This window comes from Aegilops tauschii, chromosome 7 (assembly GCF_002575655.3).
Source record: "Aegilops tauschii subsp. strangulata cultivar AL8/78 chromosome 7, Aet v6.0, whole genome shotgun sequence".
Taxonomy (NCBI): domain Eukaryota; kingdom Viridiplantae; phylum Streptophyta; class Magnoliopsida; order Poales; family Poaceae; genus Aegilops; species Aegilops tauschii.
In genome coordinates this window covers 535,169,844-535,189,642 of record NC_053041.3, presented here as the reverse complement: position 1 = coordinate 535,189,642, position 19,799 = coordinate 535,169,844, and the positions used below count along the sequence as shown (strand labels likewise).

General features: G+C 47.7%; 1 protein-coding gene across 1 annotated transcript; it reads right to left on the bottom strand.

Moving 5' to 3' along the window:
- Nucleotides 1-9,820: 9,820 nt before the first annotated feature.
- Nucleotides 9,821-11,147, bottom strand: LOC109748584 (26S proteasome non-ATPase regulatory subunit 14 homolog). Its single transcript, XM_020307617.4, has 2 exons — nucleotides 10,845-11,147; nucleotides 9,821-10,765 (listed from the first exon to the last, which is right to left on the bottom strand). The coding sequence occupies exons 1-2, from the start codon at nucleotides 10,981-10,983 to the stop codon at nucleotides 9,975-9,977; spliced, it is 930 nt and encodes a 309-aa protein (XP_020163206.1). The 5' UTR covers nucleotides 10,984-11,147; the 3' UTR covers nucleotides 9,821-9,974.
- Nucleotides 11,148-19,799: the final 8,652 nt, after the last annotated feature.

The window sequence follows — 19,799 nt, the reverse complement described above, 5'->3', positions numbered from 1 at the left end:
TGATATCATCAACATATATAAGCACAAAAATGACTACCCCTGCTTTGTTATAAATAAACAAGGATGTATCAGCCTTGGAAGCAAAGAAGCCAAGATATTTTAACTGTGAGCTCAATCTGGAGTACCATGCTCTGGGTGCTTGTTTTAAACCATAGAGTGCCTTATCAAGCTTGCAAACATAATGTGGTAGCTTCTTACTCTCATATCCAGGTGGCTGTCTCATAAACACTTCCTCTTCCAGAACGCCATGCAAGAACGCATTCTGTACATCTAGCTATCTTAGACTCCATCCCTTGGATACAACAATGGCCAACACAAGTCTGATGGTTGCAGCTTTCACAACAGGACTGAAGGTGTCCTCATAATCAATGACATAACGTTGTTTAAAGCCCTTTGCAACTAGACGTGGCTTATACCTGTCAATGGTGCCATCTGCCTTCTTCTTAATTCTGTAAACCCATTTGCAATCAATGATATTTTTACCTTTCTGATCTGGTACAAGATGCCAGGTTTTGTTCCTCATAAGTGCTGAATATTCCTCATCCATTGCTTTCCTCCATTTAGGATCATCAAGTGCGCTGCTCAATGTTGTTGGCTCTCCTGAAATACACAACATTCCATATGGTATAGTCCCATCTTTTCTTATTTTAGGATTACGTATACCTTTCTATAGCCGAGTCATAACCCGTGAAGAGGCCGCTGGCTGGACTGCTTGAATACTCGCCACAGAAGATCCACCAGAATCTGCATGCGCTGAGGCAACCGCTGGCGAATCTGTCATCTCATGCACAGAAGATCATGTGGTCGTTGGTGTGGTTGCCTCCCTGTACACACACGGGCACCAACTGACTGAGCCGGCGTAGCAGATCCGCTGCCCGACCGCGGCTGCATGCACACGCGGGCGAGAGGGATCCGACCCCGCCGCTGGTCCCGCCTGGTGCTGATGTGGTGGCGCGCGAGTGGCCCGATCACGGGTCCGCGCTGCAGCTGGCGGGAGCACGATCCGAGGGAGATCTGCTCGCGTGATCCGAGGACTGTATGCGCACAGGAGTTTCAGGCGCCGCCGGATCGCCTTCGTTATCCGCGCCAGGTTCGTCTTCTTCTCCAGCATGCAATATTGGTCAAATTGAGCTATATTTTCGAGATTTTGATCGTTTTGAGCACCGTTTTCTCCAGGGACCTGCACAAGCAATAGAGAAGAACCAGTACGAGCAGAAATATCATCACATTGATTAGTACAATCGTCGCCCCCATGATCAAAAGACCGAAGATGTGAAGGGAGAAGAAGAATTTTCTTGCGGAGAAGTGCACCGGCATTGGGATGAAGAGAGGCAAAGGGAAATACAGATTCATCAAAAACAACATCTCTAGATATGTAGACCCTACCAGTAGGAACATCAAGACATTTGACCCCTTTATGCATGGGGCTATAGCCTAAAAAGACACACTTTTTTGGAGCGGAAAGCGAGTTTGCGTGTGTTGTAGGGTCTAAGATTGGGCCAACATGCGCAGCTAAAAATACGAAGAGATGTGTAATTGGGTGTGACACCAAGAAGTCGTGTAATGGGTGTTTCAAGTTTGATAACTTTACTTGGAAGCAAATTGATAAGATATGTGGCAGTTAAAAACGCTTCATCCCAAAATTTAAGTGGCATGGATGCATTTGCTAGCAATGCTAGCCCCATATCAACTATGTGACGGTGCTTTATTTCAGCAGATCCATTTTGTTGGTGAGCATGAGGGCAAGAGACATGATGTGATATACCAAGCTTTTGGAAGAAAGAGTTTAATTTTTCATACTCACCAGCTCAGTCAGTTTGCATGGCAATGATCTTGGAGTTCAGTTTGCGTTCAACAAGATTTTGGAAATTGATAAAGACTTGGAATACATCAGACTGTTTCTTCAATAAGTAAATCCAAGTAAATTTAATAAAGTCATCAATAAAGCTTACATAGTAAGAAAATCTACCAACTGAAGTAGGAGCTTGTCGTGGTGGGCGCACGGCATATTGATACGTCTCCATTGTATCTACTTTTCCAAACACTTTTGCCCTTGTTTTGGACTCTAACTTGTATGATTTGAATGGAACTAACCCGGACCGACGCTGTTTTCAGCAGAATTGCCATGGTGTTATTTTTGTGCAGAAATAAAAGTTCTCGGAATGACCTGAAACTTCACGGAGAATATTTTTGGAATTAATAAAAAATACCGGCGAAAGAATCAAGGCAAGGGGGCCCACACCCTGTCCACGAGGGTGGGGGGCGCGCCCCCTGCCTCGTGGGCCCCCTGGTGCTCCACCGACCTCAACTCCAACTCTATATATTCACGTTCGGGGAGAAAAAAACAGAGAGAAGGATTCATCGCGTTTTACGATACGGAGCCGCCGCCAAGCCCTAATCTCTCTCGGGAGGGCTGATCTGGAGTCCGTTCGGGGCTTCGGAGAGGGGAATCCGTCGCCGTCGTCATCATCAACCTTCCTCCATCACCAATTTCATGATGCTCACCGCCATGCGTGAGTAATTCCATCGTAGGCTTGCTGGACGGTGATGGGTTGGATGAGATTTACCATGTAATCGAGTTAGTTTTGTTAAGGTTTGATCCCTAGTATCCACTATGTTCTGAGATTGATGTTGCTATGACTTTGCTATGCTTAATGCTTGTCACTAGGGCCCGAGTGCCAGGATTTCAGATCTGAACCTATTATGTTTTCATGAGGGGAAGATCTTGCAAGTCTATAGTCACCTATTATGTGTTATGATCCGGCAACCCTGAAGTGACAATAATCTGGACCACTCCTGGTGATGACCGTAGTTTGAGGAGTTCCTGTATTCACTAAGTGTTAATGCTTTGGTCCGCTACTCTATTAAAAGGAGGCCTTAATATCCCTTAGTTTCCAATAGTACCCCGCTGCCACGGGAGGGTAGGACAAAAGATGTCATGCAAGTTCTTTTCCATAAGCATGTATGACTATATTCGGAATACATGCCTACATTACATTGATGAACTGGAGCTAGTTCTGTGTCACCCTATGTTATAACTATTGCATGAGGAATCGCATCCGACATAATTCTCCATCACCGATCCAATGCCTACGAGCTTTTCACATATTGCTCTTTGCTTAGTTACTTTACCATTGCCACTGTTACAATTACTACAAAACTGCTACTGTTACTTTTTGCCACCGTTACCGTTACTTCCATACTACTTTGCTACTAAATACTTTGCTGCAGATACTAAGTTATCCAGGTGTGGTTGAATTGACAACTCAACTGCTAATACTTGAGAATATTCTTTGGCTCCCCTTATGTCGAATCAATAAATTTGGGTTGAATACTCTACCCTCGAAAACTGTTGCGATCCCCTATACTTGTGGGTTATCACAGATGCCAAGGGATGGCTAAAGATAGGAGGAGGCTCGAGGGCACTGGTGGGCTCCAGAGGCGAGGTCGGCATGAGCGAGCGCGGGACGCAAGACATACCCAGGTTCGGGGCTCTCCGGAGAGATACCACCCCTAGTCCTGCCGAGTGTAGTTGATATGTATCAGTACAGAGTTGCTCCTAGAGTTGTATGGAGGAAGAAGGAAGGCGAGCCAAGGCTTAGGCTGCTCCCTCTCCTTGGGTGTTGCTTGCTACGTGAGTGATCGCCTGCGCGAGTGAAAGAGTTGCCCGTATGCATGAGGGCTCTTGCGGGGTTTTATAGGTCAACCCCCTTGGGGTACGATGGTAATGTTACAAGGCCGTGCGACTGGGTTGTCATTATCCGGGAAGCCGGCGCTGGGATCCGCCGGGGGTCAGGGCTTGTCGGGTTCTCTGGGCGTGGGGCCCGTCGGGTACGGGGGCATTGTTGGCCGTCTTGTCGATCATCAGGGAGTGGCCGGGTTGAGTCGGCTACAGTGGCGCTCCGTCAGGTCGCCGCTTGCTGGCGTCATGGGTGATGACGGGTGCATTGTTGCCACGCTGGCCCTGGTCAGCGGGTAGGTGGGGCACTATTGCCACGCCCGGCTGACCAGAGGCATGGGCGGGGCACTGTGGCTTTGGTCATCAGTTGGTGGAGACTCGTCCCATCGTACGGCTGGGATGGGACGGCCGCTGACCCTTGGCCGGGTTGGAGAACATGCCGAGGGAGGAGCTGGCTTGTTGGAGAAGTCTTGTCGTGCCGGGTCCGGCTGCCTTGAGCTGGTTGTTGGGGCTGAGTCGAGGAGTCTGGCCGGGTCGAGCGACCCGGCCAAGCGTGAGCCGTCTTGAGGGGCGATGCTGGACCCGTTGTTTTTGAAAAGGATCCGGGTTCCGTTGCCTTCCTGGGGTTCATCCCCCCCGACAGAGCTGGCCCCCATACATCTGGAAATATAAGTTGGAGGGGAGCAGTAGACACACTAGTAGAGATGGGGCAAGGTAATTGATGAATTTTTGCTTGTTGACACGGATCACAAACCGACTCAATACTATTCTCATAAGAGAGTTTATTTTTGCTAAGAACATAACTATGACTGAAGATGGATGACCTAAACGACTATGCCAACTTGATGATGATGGCTTGGTGACAATGTTTGCTTGCTTATTGGACCAGGAAGATGATGATGATGATGATGATGATATGAGTGGGTAGAGGCATCCCACGCATCGTCCTTTAAGAATGATTCTCCTTGTTCTCAAGTCCTTAACCAAGAAAAAATAAGGATAGAATTCTATAAGAACATTGTTATCAAGAGTGAATCTATGAACAGAAACAAGATTTTTGGATGTTTGAGGAACATGCAAGACATCTTTCAAGTGCAAATTTTTCATGGGGTTTTTAACAATTGAATTACCAATGTGTGTGATATTCATACCAGAACCGCTTGCCGTGCGAATTTGGTCGCCTCCGTTGTATTTCTCCCGCATCGTCAACTTGTCAAGTTCTCCCGTGATGTGATTTGTTGCTGCATTGTCGGCGTACCAATTGGTGTCCACGCCATAGGAGACATCATGTGCCTCCTTCTCTTCTTGATCATTCTCTTCATAGTGCCACCAACAAACACGTGTGCCTCCTGGATGATGCTTGTAGCATATCTGACATTCAGGATAGTCATGTTGCTGCTCACGCACCTACTGTTGCTGTTGCTGTCGAGGACGTCCTCTGAAGCCGCCGCCTCCATTGGCAGGAGAGGGCTGGCGGTCACCGCGGTCACCACGGCCGCGCCCCCTGCCTCCTCGCCCGCGAGACCTGCCGCGGGATGGCCACGGCCTCTGTAGACCGCGTTTGCAGACGAATGAAACCCGCCCGAGGACGAGTCGCCTAGCATCTCCATCCTTTGATCGAAGGCAGAGATTTGAGCAAAGAGATCATCCGCAGTGATAGTGCCCTTGACAGCGCCGATTGTCGCCACAACAGAGTCGTAGTCGTGGTCCAGTCCTGCAAGGATGTAATCCACCATCTCCGGATCAGAGACGGGACGACTAGCAGCAGCTAGTTCATCCCCAAGACTCTTCATCTTTGCCATGTACGCCGAGCTTGACATGGTGCCCTTATTGGTATTGGTGATTGCAATTCTCAGATTGGTAAACCGGGACTGCGATTGCGAGGCGAAGAGGTTTGTGACTGTTGCCCAGAGCTCGAAGGTGGAATCCCTCCCGATGACCTGCGCGAGAATCTCTGGAGACATGCAGTTGAGGAGGTATGACAGGACCTACTGGTCTTTAGCGATCCAGGGCTCGTACAGGGGATTCGGCTCTAGGGTCGTGGTCTTGCCCGCCTTTGTGATCTCCACCATCATGGGCGGAGCGGCGTCAGAATTGTCCAGGAGCCCCGTGACCTGCGCACCTCGCAGGGCTGGCAGAACCTGCGTCTTCCAGAGGATAAAGTTCCCTCTTACGAGCTTCTCAGATGGCGGCGAACCGAGTTTGAGGGTGACACCGGCTGAGGAAGACATGGAGACGATGATGTGTGATCTAGGGTTTTGATTTGTGGCTAGATGTATGGGAATAGGTTGCTCTGATGACCATGAAATATTTCGTGGAAGCGTTCCTACTCCCTCGAGGGGAGCCGCGTGGGTTTATATTGATGTTAGGCCGAAGCCCTTGCCTTGGCGTACAAGGAGAGATACAAGAGTTTGATTACAACAAGAGATATGGGAGGAGGTTGAGATTACAACGAGAGGTTGAGATTGCAATGATATGTTCTAACACGCCTTTGGCTCTGAGGAAATTTCCATAACACAATCAAAAGGACGAACATACATGTGGTCGTTGGCAGGTTGTTAGGGATCGAGGAGTGAAGGAAATATGCCCTAGAGGCAATAATAGAGTTGTTATTTATATTTCCTTATATCATGATAAATTTTTATTATTGATGCTAGAATTGTATTAACCAGAAAGTTAGTACATGTGTGAATACATAGACAAACAGAGTGTCCCTAGTATGCCTCTACTTGACTAGCTCGTTAATTAAATATGGTTAAGTTTCCTAGCCATAGACATGTGTTGTCATTTGATGAACGTGATCACATCATTAGAGAATGATGTGATGGACAAGACCCATCCATTAGCTTAGCATTATGATCGTTTAGTTTATTGCTATTGCTTTCTTCATGACTTATACATGTTCCTATGACTATGAGATTATGCAGCTCCCGAATACCGGAGGAACACTTTGTGTGCTACCAAATGTCACAGCGTAACTGGGTGATTATAAAGTTGCTCTACAGGTGTCTCCGAAGGTACTTGTTGGGTTGACGTATTTCGAGATTAGGATTTGTCACTCCGATTGTCGGAGAGGTATCTCTGGGCCCACTCAGTAATGCACATCACTATAAGCCTTGCAAGCATTGTAACTAATGAGTTAGTTGCGGGATGATGCATTACGGAACGAGTAAAGAGACTTGCCCGTAACAAGATTGAACTAGGTATTGAGATACCGACGATCGAATCTCGGGCAAGTAACATACCGATGACAAAGGGAACAACGTATGTTGTTATGTGGTTTGACCGATAAAGATCTTCGTAGAATATGTGGGAGCCAATATGAGCATCCAGGTTCCGCTATTGGTTATTGACCGGAGACGTGTCTCGATCATGTCTACATTGTTCTCGAACCCGTAGGGTCTGCACGCTTAACGTTCGATGACGATTTGTATTATGAGTTAGGTGATTTGATGACCGAAGTTTGTTCGGAGTCCCGGATGGGCGGACGTGACGAGGAGTCTCGAAATGGTCGAGACATAAGGATTCATATATTGGAAGACTACATTCGGACACCGGAATGGTTCGGGTCGTTTCGGATAAGTTTCGGAGTACCGGGGGTTACCAGAACCCCCCCCCCCGGGAAGTTATTGGGCCTTAGTGGAGAAGAGAGAGGGCTGGCCAAGAGGTGGCGCGCGCCCCCCTTGCCCCAATCTGAATTGGACAAGGGGAGGGGGCGGCGTCCCCCTCCTTCCTTCTCTCCTCGTCCTTCCCCCTTCTCCCACTTGGAATAGGAAAGGGGGGTCGAATCCTACTAGGTTTGGAGTCCTAGTAGGACTCCCGCCCCATGGCGCGCCTCCTCCTTGGCCTGCCTCCTCCTCCCCCTCCTTTATATACGTGGGGAGGGGGGCACCCAAAGGCACAACAGACAATCTCTTAGCCGTGTGCGGTGCCCCCCTCCACAGTTACACACCTCGGTCATATCGTCGTAGTGCTTAGGTGAAGCCCCACGCCGGTAACTTCATCATCACCGTCGCCACGCCGTCGTGCTGACGGAACTCTCCCTCGGCCTCAACTGGATCAAGAGTACGAGGGACGTCATCGAGCTGAACGTGTGCTGAACACGGAGGTGCCGTATGTTCGGTGCTAGGATCGGTCGGATCGTGAAGACGTACGACTACATCAACCGCGTTGATATAACGCTTTCGCTTTTGATCTACGAGGGTACGTGGACACACTCTCCCCGCTCGTTGTTATGCTTCTCCTAGATAGATCTTACGTGATTGTAGGATTTTTTTTTTGAAATACTACGTTCCCCAACAAGGAGTTCCATAGGTTGTCGATCGGGTTAAAGCTAAGACGCATTGCAAGAGTGCGTCAACCTTGTCAACCAACGCTGCATCTGAAGAACATGTGAGCTCTGTCTTCAATGGAATTACCACAGCGGGGGTAGAAAACCGAGGCCAAGAACGTTTTGTGGTGCAATTTCTCCCTTGTGTTAATGCGATCAAGATGGAACAACCATCCGAAAATGCAAACCTACTTCGTACCCTCGATTGCCAGGTCAAAGCAAGAGAGAGAGCTGCGTACCAAGTGCGTCATATGCACCCTTGGTTGTGAAGGGGCTCCCATTTAGCAGCATCATGTTTCTAGCACAATAGCTAAGGTACCTCCTGCAGTAGAAGTCTCAAAGCAACACGTTCATCGACAACAGTTAGGGTTAGCCAGTTATGTAAGCCTAAATCGACCCATCCTGCAAAATTTGAGCAACTAAAGTATAGGGTTTAGTGTGGTGCAAGTAAAGCGCATGGAATGATGCAAAGTGGCTCTGGTAAAACTCATATGTCGAGCTCAAAGAAAATGGAGGAGCCATTCCCCACCGAGCGGTGGGGATGTCACGTAGGCTATGAAGATGTTTGAAAATGACCTTCCAAGAAAGGAGCCGCTTGTTGTGAGGGCCAATGTGAAGTGGAGATTGGCGTACGACCTAGTCCTTCCAAGGAAGGCTCGGGAGTGGAGGAATTTGGAAGCAAATTCTAGCATAAGACCAAAAATTTGTGCTTGCAAATTCTCAAGATGAAGGCTACCATGAACCCTATGGGTACACACTCCGTCCCACGCCACAGGGCATTTTTCCTCAGAGAAGGAATCCTCGCGAGACCAAAATAAACTCCTCCTACGTTTGATGACACTTTTTCACATCGTGAAGTAGAGCATAAAATGTGTGGGAAGACTGTCAAGAACGATCGACAGAAGAACTAGTCTTTGACCTCGCGATTACTAAATGGCAAACCAGCCGAAAAGATAAACGTCACACCGGTTGATAATTGGTTGGAACGCTAAGGGTAGTTTGTGCAGGGTTAAGGGATGCCGATATTTGCGGAAAGGGTGCAACGTCCGTGGCCATAGTTGAAGCCATGGTAGGAGCTTGAAATGGATAGGCATTTAGCGGGATGAAGGTAGTTTTTGCAAAGTTAGTGGAGAGGTCCTGGCATGAGGAATGGTTAAGCAGGTTCGAAAAGGACCCTCGACTGCATCGTTGGCCTGTTCAATAGACGCCACAACGCTATTGTTTTGCAAGTAGTAGCCATACGTCGCATGTGCTATCCTAGGCCGGGAGAATTTCGGTGCTCGGGTGCCAGCCCAATTCGACTTCCACTTTTCCCCACATCAACCAAACACATCCCAAATCTACACCCGCCACACAAGATTTTGTTCCAGCCAAGGAATTTACATTCCCAAGTCAGGCTCCTAGTAGGAGCATTGCCCTAGGGATTCCCCACATCCTTGCTATGACTTTCAAGAACTGAAAATCATCGCCCACTTTTGAGTGTGTTTGGTCGTTCAATCAGTTGTGATCTTATATCCCATCTGACCATTGCCGAGCTCCATCGGTGTATTCTCTTCATCACAATTAGAAGATGTTATAATGTTTTTCTGATTTGGATGCACATAGACACATTTTAGTGTCCTTGTTCACTCATTTAGTCCGTATGTAGTCCATAATATTTTTTCGAAAAGAAGGATGACCCACGGCCTTTGGATCGAGCGATGCATACAACCATCATTATTATAGTAATGCTAACCCGTCAACTTAAAACATACTAGATATGTTATTCAGAAGAACCGAAGAGCAAGTCAGTTTTTTTTTTGAAAAGAGCAGAGTCGATCGTCAATATCTCTTCGGCAGCATCTGCTCCTTGCAAAAAGCGATCACTGTAGACAAACGAACATCATCCAACTATGAAACTGGCACAATCAGAAGTAGGAGTATCAATTATAGTGCTGAACCGATGAAACCCAAGCCACATACTCCCTAGAAGGTGACCGTGTCGAGCATCATGCCCAGCGTCTGCACGATGTTGCCCGACATGGCGGCCTCGGCTCTCTCCCCAAGCTGCTTCTTGGCGTCCGGCCTGCCCGCCCTCACCACGGCCAGCCTCTCCGGCGGCGTCACGTCCTCCTCCCTGACCTGCGCGTCGTACTGCACCGCGAGGTCCCGGATCCCGCTCACGGCGCCGGCGTTCTCGTCGTCGTCGAACCTCTGCAGGACAAGACCGTCGGACCAGCGCTTGCGGTTGAGGCAGGCGAGCATGCGCTCCTCGACCTCGTTCTGCCGGTGCCCGATGGCGAGCGAGTAGTAGTGCACGCCGAGGCCGTGGACGCGCGCCTCGAGGGAGGGGCGCACGGTGCCGCCGACGTTGGAGGTGGTCTGGCGCGGCTCGTGCCCCGTGAGCATCGCCGCCGGGTTGATGAGGCGGAAGGCGTCCATGACCACCTTGCCCCTGACGCTCTGGATGGGGTCGAGCACGACGGCGACGGCGCGCGGGTTGAGCTGCTCGAAGCTCAGCTGCGTCTGGACGTCGGTGCCCGAGAGCCAGCAGCCGAAGCCCGGGTGGGAGTGGTACCAGCCCACCACCATCTCCGGCCGCCCCGTCTGCCGCAGCATGTCCATCATGTTGGTCTGGAAGGCGTGGTCCACGGCCTCCACGCTCACGCCCGTGCCGCTCTGCGGCATCGCGAACACGTCCACCACCGTCACCGTGTACTCGTCCACGAACTCCCCCAGCATCAGCCCCATCACCTCCATCGGCACCCCGGCGCGCGCTGCAACCATCCATAGATCAGATCATATCAGATCAATGCAATTAATTTAAGATTGGTCGTCGATTAGTTGGCTGCGTACCGTGCTTGAGCATCTTGAGGAGCGCGACGGGGGCGATGTAGATCTGCTCCGACGAGTCGGGGAGCGGCGTGTCGCCGCCCGGCGGCCGCGCGGGGAGGCCGGCGCCCGCCAGCAGGCCAGCGAGCATGTTGTCGTCCATGGATCTATCGGCTGTCTCGCAAGCTTGATCTGGTCGTGCAAGTCACGTCGGCGTATCGATCTGTCCGTCCACGGCCAAAGGAATTATCGACGGCGAGGACAACGAGGGCCATATTTATCACGTCGCCTTTCCTTTCCTTGTACGTGTCCGGGACGAACACCCTGGAAGCGGATCGGGCCAGAAAGGAAAGGAAGGAGATATGAAACGGAAAGGCTCGAAAACCATCTGAAACGGAGGACACGGCGGCCCGCAAATATGTACCTCGCCGACGTCCGGCGACCTCGGCTCCGTGTACAACCTGCCTGCTTGCATTGCACCCACCGATGCGTATGGCGAAACGGGGGCTTTCGATTGAGCGTACATACTGCCTTTAGTGCCGTCATGAAATTCGGATGGACAAATGTAAAACCAATAGTTAACGGAACAACCAGCAAGACAAGTTGTTAACCCTCATCAAAAAATAAGAACAGAAAAACCATATCTCAACCTATGCCGGTCATCTCCGAACAACCGTAGCTCCTGCCAAGCTCTTTTGCGTTGTAGTTGTTTTGTCGTGGTGGCTATCTTTGGCTAGCCGGATGTGGAGTGTACGCTATACTCGTTGTTCGCAATGAGTTGTACTTATTTTATACTGTACTTAATTTCTTTTTTTTTATAAAGTTTGATACGTAATTTGCGTCCTCTTGGGAAAAAAAAGCAAAAGAAGTTGTTCTTTGGCTGCTCAGCTTGTTTTTCCATGTCCTTTGTGTTAACCGAACACGCTTTACAAGTGTACGGCACTAGCTTACGTAGGGAATGTTAGAAAATATTACATATGCATCAAAATGTTTTGCCAACCAACCCATGGTTGGATGGTTAGGAGGACAATGGTATCCCAACTCATAAGGGTTTAAGTCCTGATGCTCGCATTATTTCTAGATTTATTTCAGAATTTTTAGCGATGTGCGTTCAATAGGAGGAGACGTTTTCATCGACTACGAGGCACCTGTGCTGACTTCGTCAAACTCAAGACGATATGTCGGCTTAGTCTCTCGGATGTGATAGGGGTAGGGTCTACGTGTGTGTGTATAAGGATGAGTGTATGCTCGTATATATGAGCGTCTGCGTCTGCATCGTGTTCTAAAAAATATATATAACACTTCTTTTTGTAGGGTAAAAAATATATGCGGTTTTGGTAGCCTATAAGGCGTCTTATATTTTGGTATGGGTGTAGTAGCTTATTAAATCTATGTTTTCATGAACTTCAGTGGATGTAATTTAAATGGATTTGGAAGGCTAAAGTTGACTCTTAAAATCCAAATTTTCTTATGGCAGTTATTCCAAAATGTTGTGCTCACTAGGTAAGTTATGAAACAACAAAGATGGCCTGGTAACCCATGCTGCTCCTTTTGTAGGGGGGTTGAGACATCCCAACACCTGCTTTTTTACATGCCATGTTGCTTGAGTGGTCTGGAGATTAATTGGGGTGGTGCTGGAAATGGATCTGTGCCCTAATAATCATTGGCAATACTACACTTGGTGCGACACTTTTCTTCCTTTCTTTTTTGAAGTGGTTGGCGCATGGCTTTAAATTAGTGAAGCCCTTATAACACAACAAGCAGTACAACACAACACAATTGTACAAAGCAAAAGAAAGAATTCTAGCAAGATATAGGGGTGCCCAGGAGCATCCACAAAAGCTCAAAAAGTAAAAAAAGCGAGACACTAGAGCCCTTAGACATGCTCGAAGGACCAATGATATGAATAGAGCCAGCTCGAGAAGGAGATCAACCAACATAGGTGGCTATATCAATGTCATCATATCGCATGGGCCCAGCAGACTAACGTCATCCTGTTCCATCGCCAGAAGGAGCCCCCAGCTTCTCGGCCTGGCTCGGGAGACGCCGCACCATTGAACGATGGAATACGCACCGCCCTAGAACACAGATAGAGACTAGGGCCAATATATCAAAGTAACTCTTCCAGCACAACCACCTCGGGAAACCTGGCTCCGCACGGGAGCGCTAGCGACTTTGAGAAGGTAGAGCTTCTTCTACTTGTCAAGCCCATACAAATACATGCATGAAACAACGGGCAAGCCATGGACATCAAACCATGGGTGGAGCTACGTACATATCAGAAGGCCGATCTCCCCCTATTCTAGGAGAAAGCATCGGGGATTATTTAGGGGGCATCAAACCGCTTGGTCATCTGCTCGGCAATCCCCCTCTCTTTGTATTTTCTGTAATTAAAGAGAGAAAAGACATTAGAGCAACTCCAACGGGCCAACCCAAACGGACGGCACATTTGTCTGTTTTTTGTCCGTTTGGGTCGACCGTCCGCCCGGTGTCCGCCCAATTTTGCATTTGGATCGGCAGTGCGCCCAACGCGCCGACCCATTTCATGTCCGCATCAACTTTAAAAAAAAAGGCTCGCGGCCGATCATGCCAGCGGCCATGTCTCATCATGCCGGCACCATGCCAACCCGGCATACAATGCCGGCTTTAGAAAATATCACCACAGTTCATGCTGGCGCACTCGCCAGCCGGCTGGCACACATGCCAGCACACAAAAAAGGTTGGGACTTGAGAGTTCGACCACGCCATCGCGGCCCCCGTGGTCATGCCAGCACACCCGTCGACATAAAAAAAGACGGCGCTCGCCGCCATAGATCACTCGTCGTCGAATTTGAGCATGTCGGCCTGCATCTTCTCGAACCACGGCCTCTTCCTTGGCGACACGGTGTTGAGATCCACCTTCATGATCTCCACCCCGGTCATCATGCTCGCGAGAGCCACTTCTTTGGCCATGGTCTTGGCATTGGCGGCCTCGATCTCTAGCATCTTGGCTTGCTTCTCCGCCTTGAGCTCAAACATCTTAGCTTGCTTCTCCGTGTCCATCTCAAGCCTCCTCCCTTTGGGGCGCGTTAGGCCGACTTTTGTGTCCGCGCCGATCCAAATGAACGCCATCAAGACGAAATGGGTCGCTCCATTGGAGTTGCTCTTAAAACTGCATCCTATTGTGAAATATATCATTAAATTAGGATAAATTATGACAAGAAATAATGTTCATGAATTTTAAAATCTTTCAATTTTCTTAAAAAATTACAAATTTTAAAAAGATCGTGGATTTTTAAAATAAGTTTTGTATTTCAGAAAATGTTCATGAATTTCAAACATGTCTAGTGTTTCTAAAAATATTCACAAATTCTAAATATTCCGAATTTCAAAAAATATTCCTGAATTCGAAGAATAAACGAATTTTAAAAAATATCCTGGAATTTAATAATATTCATTGGACTCTTTTTTTTTACAAATTTCAAAAAATATAACCAAATCGCAGAAACTGTTCACGGAATCATAAAATTGTTCCGGAATTTCATAAACTATTCCTGAATTCAATTTAAAAAAATTGTTCATGCTTTAAATTTTATTTTGGGAATTTCAAAAAATGTTCATGCTTCAATAATTGTGTGCATATTTCAAAAAATGTTCGTGTTTTCAAATTTTGTTCCAGAGTTTCAAAAAAATTTGCGTTCCAATTTTTTTTTAATTTCAAAAACTTTCCTGTTTTTAAAAAATGTTTGTATTTGATAATTTTGTTTCCGGAGTTTCAAAAAATGTTCGTGTTTTCCACGTTTTGGAATTTTAAGAAACTTTTCCCTTCTGAAAAAATGTTCGCATATTCATTTTTTCCCAGAGTTTCCGAAAATTGTTCAGTATTTTCAAAAAATGTTCCCTTTTTAAAAAATGTTTGATTTTTTTTAAAAAATTGTTCACAAATTTAAATGTGTTCGCATTTCATAAGACATCCCCTTTTTTTTCAAACAAATGTTTTGCATTCGAAATTTCAAAAGAAAAACTCGGATCTGTGATGGTTTTGGTTTTTAATAGTTTCGCACACCTCAGTATTCAAATATGTCCGTTAGCTCAAGTGGTAATAGCTTGTCTTTTGGAACTGGAGCTCCTGCGTTTCATCCCTACAGAACGCGACTATTTTTTGAGTTGTATAGGCTCGCGCTATAGTCGCTAGCTTGCGCCGGCCCAGTCGGATATCCGCCTGTGCGTGCGGCTGGCAATTTGTCGCAAAAATCGGCAGATAGGAGCTCCCCTGCCAGCATGATGCGGAAATCCTGTTTGCCGCTCGTTGCGGCAAGTAGTCGAGGCGACGCACAAGGCAGATCGACGTGCGTTCGGATGGGCCAGCCCGTTCAAATGTTTGAGCGAATCCGGTTTTGGTAATCTTCTAGGTGGTTCCCAGCCAGTTCTTTTGGTTTTCGGAACCTTCTAGGAGATTCTTGAATCGGTTTTTCTATTTCCCTTTTTTCCCCTCTTTGTTTCTTTTCTTTTTCTGTTTTAATTTTTTCTTTTCTTTTTCTATTTTCTTTTCTTTTCTTTGCTCTTTCGTTTTTCTTTTTCTTTTTGATGTTTCTTTTGTTTGAGAATTTGAAAATGTCTATTCGGAATTTTATAACATGTTCTCATTTTCAAAATTTGGTACCAATTAAAAAAATGTCCTTAAATTTCCAAAAATGTTCCCGTTTTCAATATTTGTTCAAATTTTCAAAAAAAATCATGTTTCAAAAAGTCTTTTAGGAATTTCAAAAAATGTTCCTGTTATTAAATTTTGTTCACAATATAAAAAAAATGTTCGTGTTTTAAAAAAGTTCAGTAATTCCAAAAAAATATTCCCATTTAAAAAAAATTATGTTCATGTTTTGAAAAAATTTCAGGAATTTCAAAAAATGTCCGTTTTTTCAAAATATTTTCAGAATGTCATTCATATAATGTTTATGTTTTGGAAAATGTACATGAATTTCCAAATATGATCTCATTTCCAAAACTTGTTCACAATTTCAGAAAAATGCTCGTGTTTCAAAAAATGTTCAGGAATCTCAGAATGTGAGAAAAATTTCAGTTTTTCCAAAATTGTTCACGTTTTGAAAAATTGTTAGGTTTTGCAAAAAAAGGTTCATGTTTTTTCTAAATTCGGATTACAAAAAAAATTCACATTTTCTTCAGAAAAAATCTTGGAATATCAAAAATATACGCGACATTTCAAATTCTTCAAAACTTTGAAGAAATGTGTCTAAATTGTTTTTTCCAAAACTCAACCCAGCCGTCTGTTGTTATAGATTTTCGCGCCGCAACTTTGAGTAGTAGCTTTGTGGTGTAGTGGCAAGCTGGTCGTGGTCTACGCTCTATTGTGAGCGAGATCTTGGTATCAAATCCCAGTGTAGCATACTTGTTTTTGTTTTTTAGGTCGCGCGCGATACAGGAAACAGAAAACGCATCGATGGGCCGGCCCAGTCATGCGTCGCCTGTGTGCGTCGAGCTCATCTTCGACGCAGAATGCGTCATATAGAAGGTCCCAGCATGATGTGTATTCCTTTTATTTTCGTAACCTGAGTTCTTCTGTTTGTACTCAGGAAGCCAAGCCCATGGACCATGGATCTCAGCAGGTTTGCTTATGCGGCCCATAAATCACACCATTCGTATTGGCAAGCGAAAAACAGATATATTGGCATCTGGGAGTTTGGATGTATCCCAAATGCCGAGTTTCATCATCATCACAAGAAGAAAGAAACATAGATGTATTCCTGCATCGTGGCTCCATTATACCCACTGATGACTAACCTCATACTGTATCAAACAAATAAATGCAATTTTTGATGATTATTATATGTGTCAGTGATTGCATTTGACTGCCTTGAGGTTGTCACAATTCACAAACATCAACAAAGGTGCAGTTTCGGTCTATGCGTCGGTGCTCAATGATATACATCGTCGGATGAAGGAGTTTGATGAAGTTTGTTTTCGGTTCGAGCCTCAAGAGTCTAATTGTGAAGCCCATGATTTAGCTAAAGCATCTTCAACTCTTGTAACTGGGCGCCACTTGAGGCTAGGGGTAGTGCCTGACATCATTTGTATTGCAGACACCAATAATTTAATGAAATCCCTAGTCACCCTAAAAAATAGTTGCGTCCTATGCTTTTGATTTTCAGAAAGAAAAAATAGACCTATTCCTGCACCGTGGCTCCACATCCACTAAAGACCAATTTCAATTCAAACAAAAAAAAATGTAACTATAGCCAGGATCGGACGAAGGGCCCAAAATATCATCGTGATGATAATTACATGGACGATGACAGATGCTTTTTGGCCGCACTACATGCATCATGCCCACTGTTCCAGGGACAATGGGAGGAATCAGGCAGCAGTAAGCAAACCCGCAAAGAAATGGCAAGTTGGTCGTTCATCACTCAGCACCATCAGCTAGCGCAAACGCACCAAAAACACGTCGCCGTAGTTTATTTCCCCGCTTCCCGCGTCGTGGTCAGCACAGGGCAGAGCGGAGCAGAGCAGCGGGGCCCGGCGGAGAACGACCGGCTCGCGTCGCCCTGCCCGTCGCCGTCGCGGCGGGGGCCATCGCTGCGAGCCGCGGCCCGACGAACGAGCTCTGTTGTTGCGTTGTGCCAGTAGCACTCCGTGGCTCCGTACGCTGACGCCCCTCCCGGCCTCCCCACGTGATCGAGGGCCCCTCCTCCTCCTCTGTCCGATGGGGGAAAGCAGAGCGAGAGCGAACCGGGCCGTCGTGTCCGCAGCGGTGCCGTGGTGAGCGGTGACTCCGACTGCCGTCGCTACGGACGAGGCGGGCAACATGGCCACGGGGGGCAACGGGACGAGCCGCGGAGTCGCACGCGGCCTTGGCCTTTTCTCGCTCTCTTGTTTTCATAGCATCATCGGAGAGGACGCACCCAACGCTTCAGAGAGGCCAGGAGCCTTGATGACTCGGTCGGGGCTGTGCGCTCTGTCTTTGGGCGGACAGAGACGTGTGCGCGCAGCGGCTGGCAATTGCCGCCGGTGGCCCGCCCACCGGTAGCGATCTTGTCGCCGAGTGCTCCGGTTCCGCGGCCTCGCTTTTGGGGGAAAGCGACCCGCGCTCTGCTCGGTTGGTTTGGATGGGCCTGCCAGGCCCACCCTCCGGGCCTCCATGGACCCTGCAAATTATGTAGTGGTGCAATAGCCGAGCGCGCGGGAGGACCGAAGAAATCGTATGATTGGGGGCCGTGGATGCTGCTGGATATACCCTCTCCTCCCGGCGTCCAATTCACGAATTTCATAATATCGAGTACATGAAAAATCAGCGGTGGAGGCTTAGAGATTCCGTAGCAGTTTGGCAAAAACACATGTGGTTGGCCCTCACAGCAGCCAAATGGTGCTTTGGGTTCGTTCATCGCCAGACCTTGCTTGGAGCGGTGTTACAGGCAGCAGGCTGGAAATGCAGCACAAATATATCGGGAAACTCCATGCGTTTTACCGCCAATCATGTACATAGCGTGCTGGCTGCGAATTGCCACGGTCGAGATCTTTACCTAGAGCCCTAGACGCACCTGAACCCGGTCGATTCGCAGCTGGTGGCTGAGCGGCGGCCATGTCAGCGGCATCAGCCACGAGACAATCGACCCAAATACAGTACGTGCGTTACTCGTTTTTTACCGGGTTTTCATGACGACATGTGATGGGCACCCGCCATTACGGACGCGAACAGATTCGCTTCCTTCCTCCCCGGCCCTACGCCAGCCAGATCGATCGGAGACGGCGCTGTTTTGACATCTCGTGGTTCACTCCACCGCGACCGTCTCAGATCTCGACGTGAACTGCGCGCGTATGCTCTTTTTATGCCGCCGCATATTCCATCCGCTCCCGGGCTGTCCAGCGGGCGGAGACTGACACCCAAAAGGCCTGACGTCGAGAGGAGGAGAAGACGGCGATAATAGTACAGCGACAGATGCGTTCACCTCTCGCCAGATGACAAAAATACTCTAGTAGGCAGTGGTTAAGATCTGTAGACAGTAGACTGTGTGCTTGTACTACGGCAAGGCAATTCTGCATGTATGATCTCCTCTTCTGAAACATAGCAAGAAATCCCGTCTTGCATGCTCTGGAAAACTATGGGGAAAAAAAGAGAGTCACACGTTGGGTGGAGATTTGTCCTTGTGAGTTTCCATATTAAAACGTCATAAAATGAGCTAGAGAACATTAAGATGGTGAACAAAAGTTACTGAACGATCATACTTTTGTAAACAAGTTATTTTTTTAACACACTTCTGTAAGCAAGTTGCGGCTACTACATCGATGGCGATGGCGAGTCTTTTCAAAGGAAAGGCAAGCTGAGCAGAATAGTCGAAACAAAAGGGACGGATCAAAACGTCATCGCACGCAGCGGCGTGAAAAAGAATGCGCGCGCGCATCTTCTTGTCCCTTTCCAACATATCCGAGACGGACTTCTTCCACCCAAACGATCGAGCCGCCGGGCTTCATCATCTCAAGTAGAAAGTCGCACGCCTTTTTTTTTTCACTGCACGCACGACGACACAGCCTAGAGCCTAGCTTGTTCACCGGTACAGAAGTGCTAGTACGCTGGCAGACAGTGCACAAAAGAGCCTGCAGGGCTCAAGAAGATTCATGTGCCGTTCTTGCATTTTTTTTATTACCTCCGTCTTAAATTATTTAGAGCAACTTGAAGGCGCCAGACTCAAACGGATGCGTGCCCAACGCGCGTGACCCATTTCATGTCCACGCATAAAATTTAAAAGGTCCACGGCCATAAATCATTGCCGGCGGCTATGCCATCGTCTCAGAGTTCATGCCGGTGTCATGCCAGCGGCCGGCATACAATGCTAGCCTAAAAAAAAACACTACGTAGTTCATGCTATCGCACTTGCTAGCGGCCGGCACACATGTCAGCACATAGAAAATGGGCGGGAGTTCGACCACGCCATCTCGGCCGTGGTCATGCCAGCACACTTGCCGGCATAAAAAAAAGGATGGCGC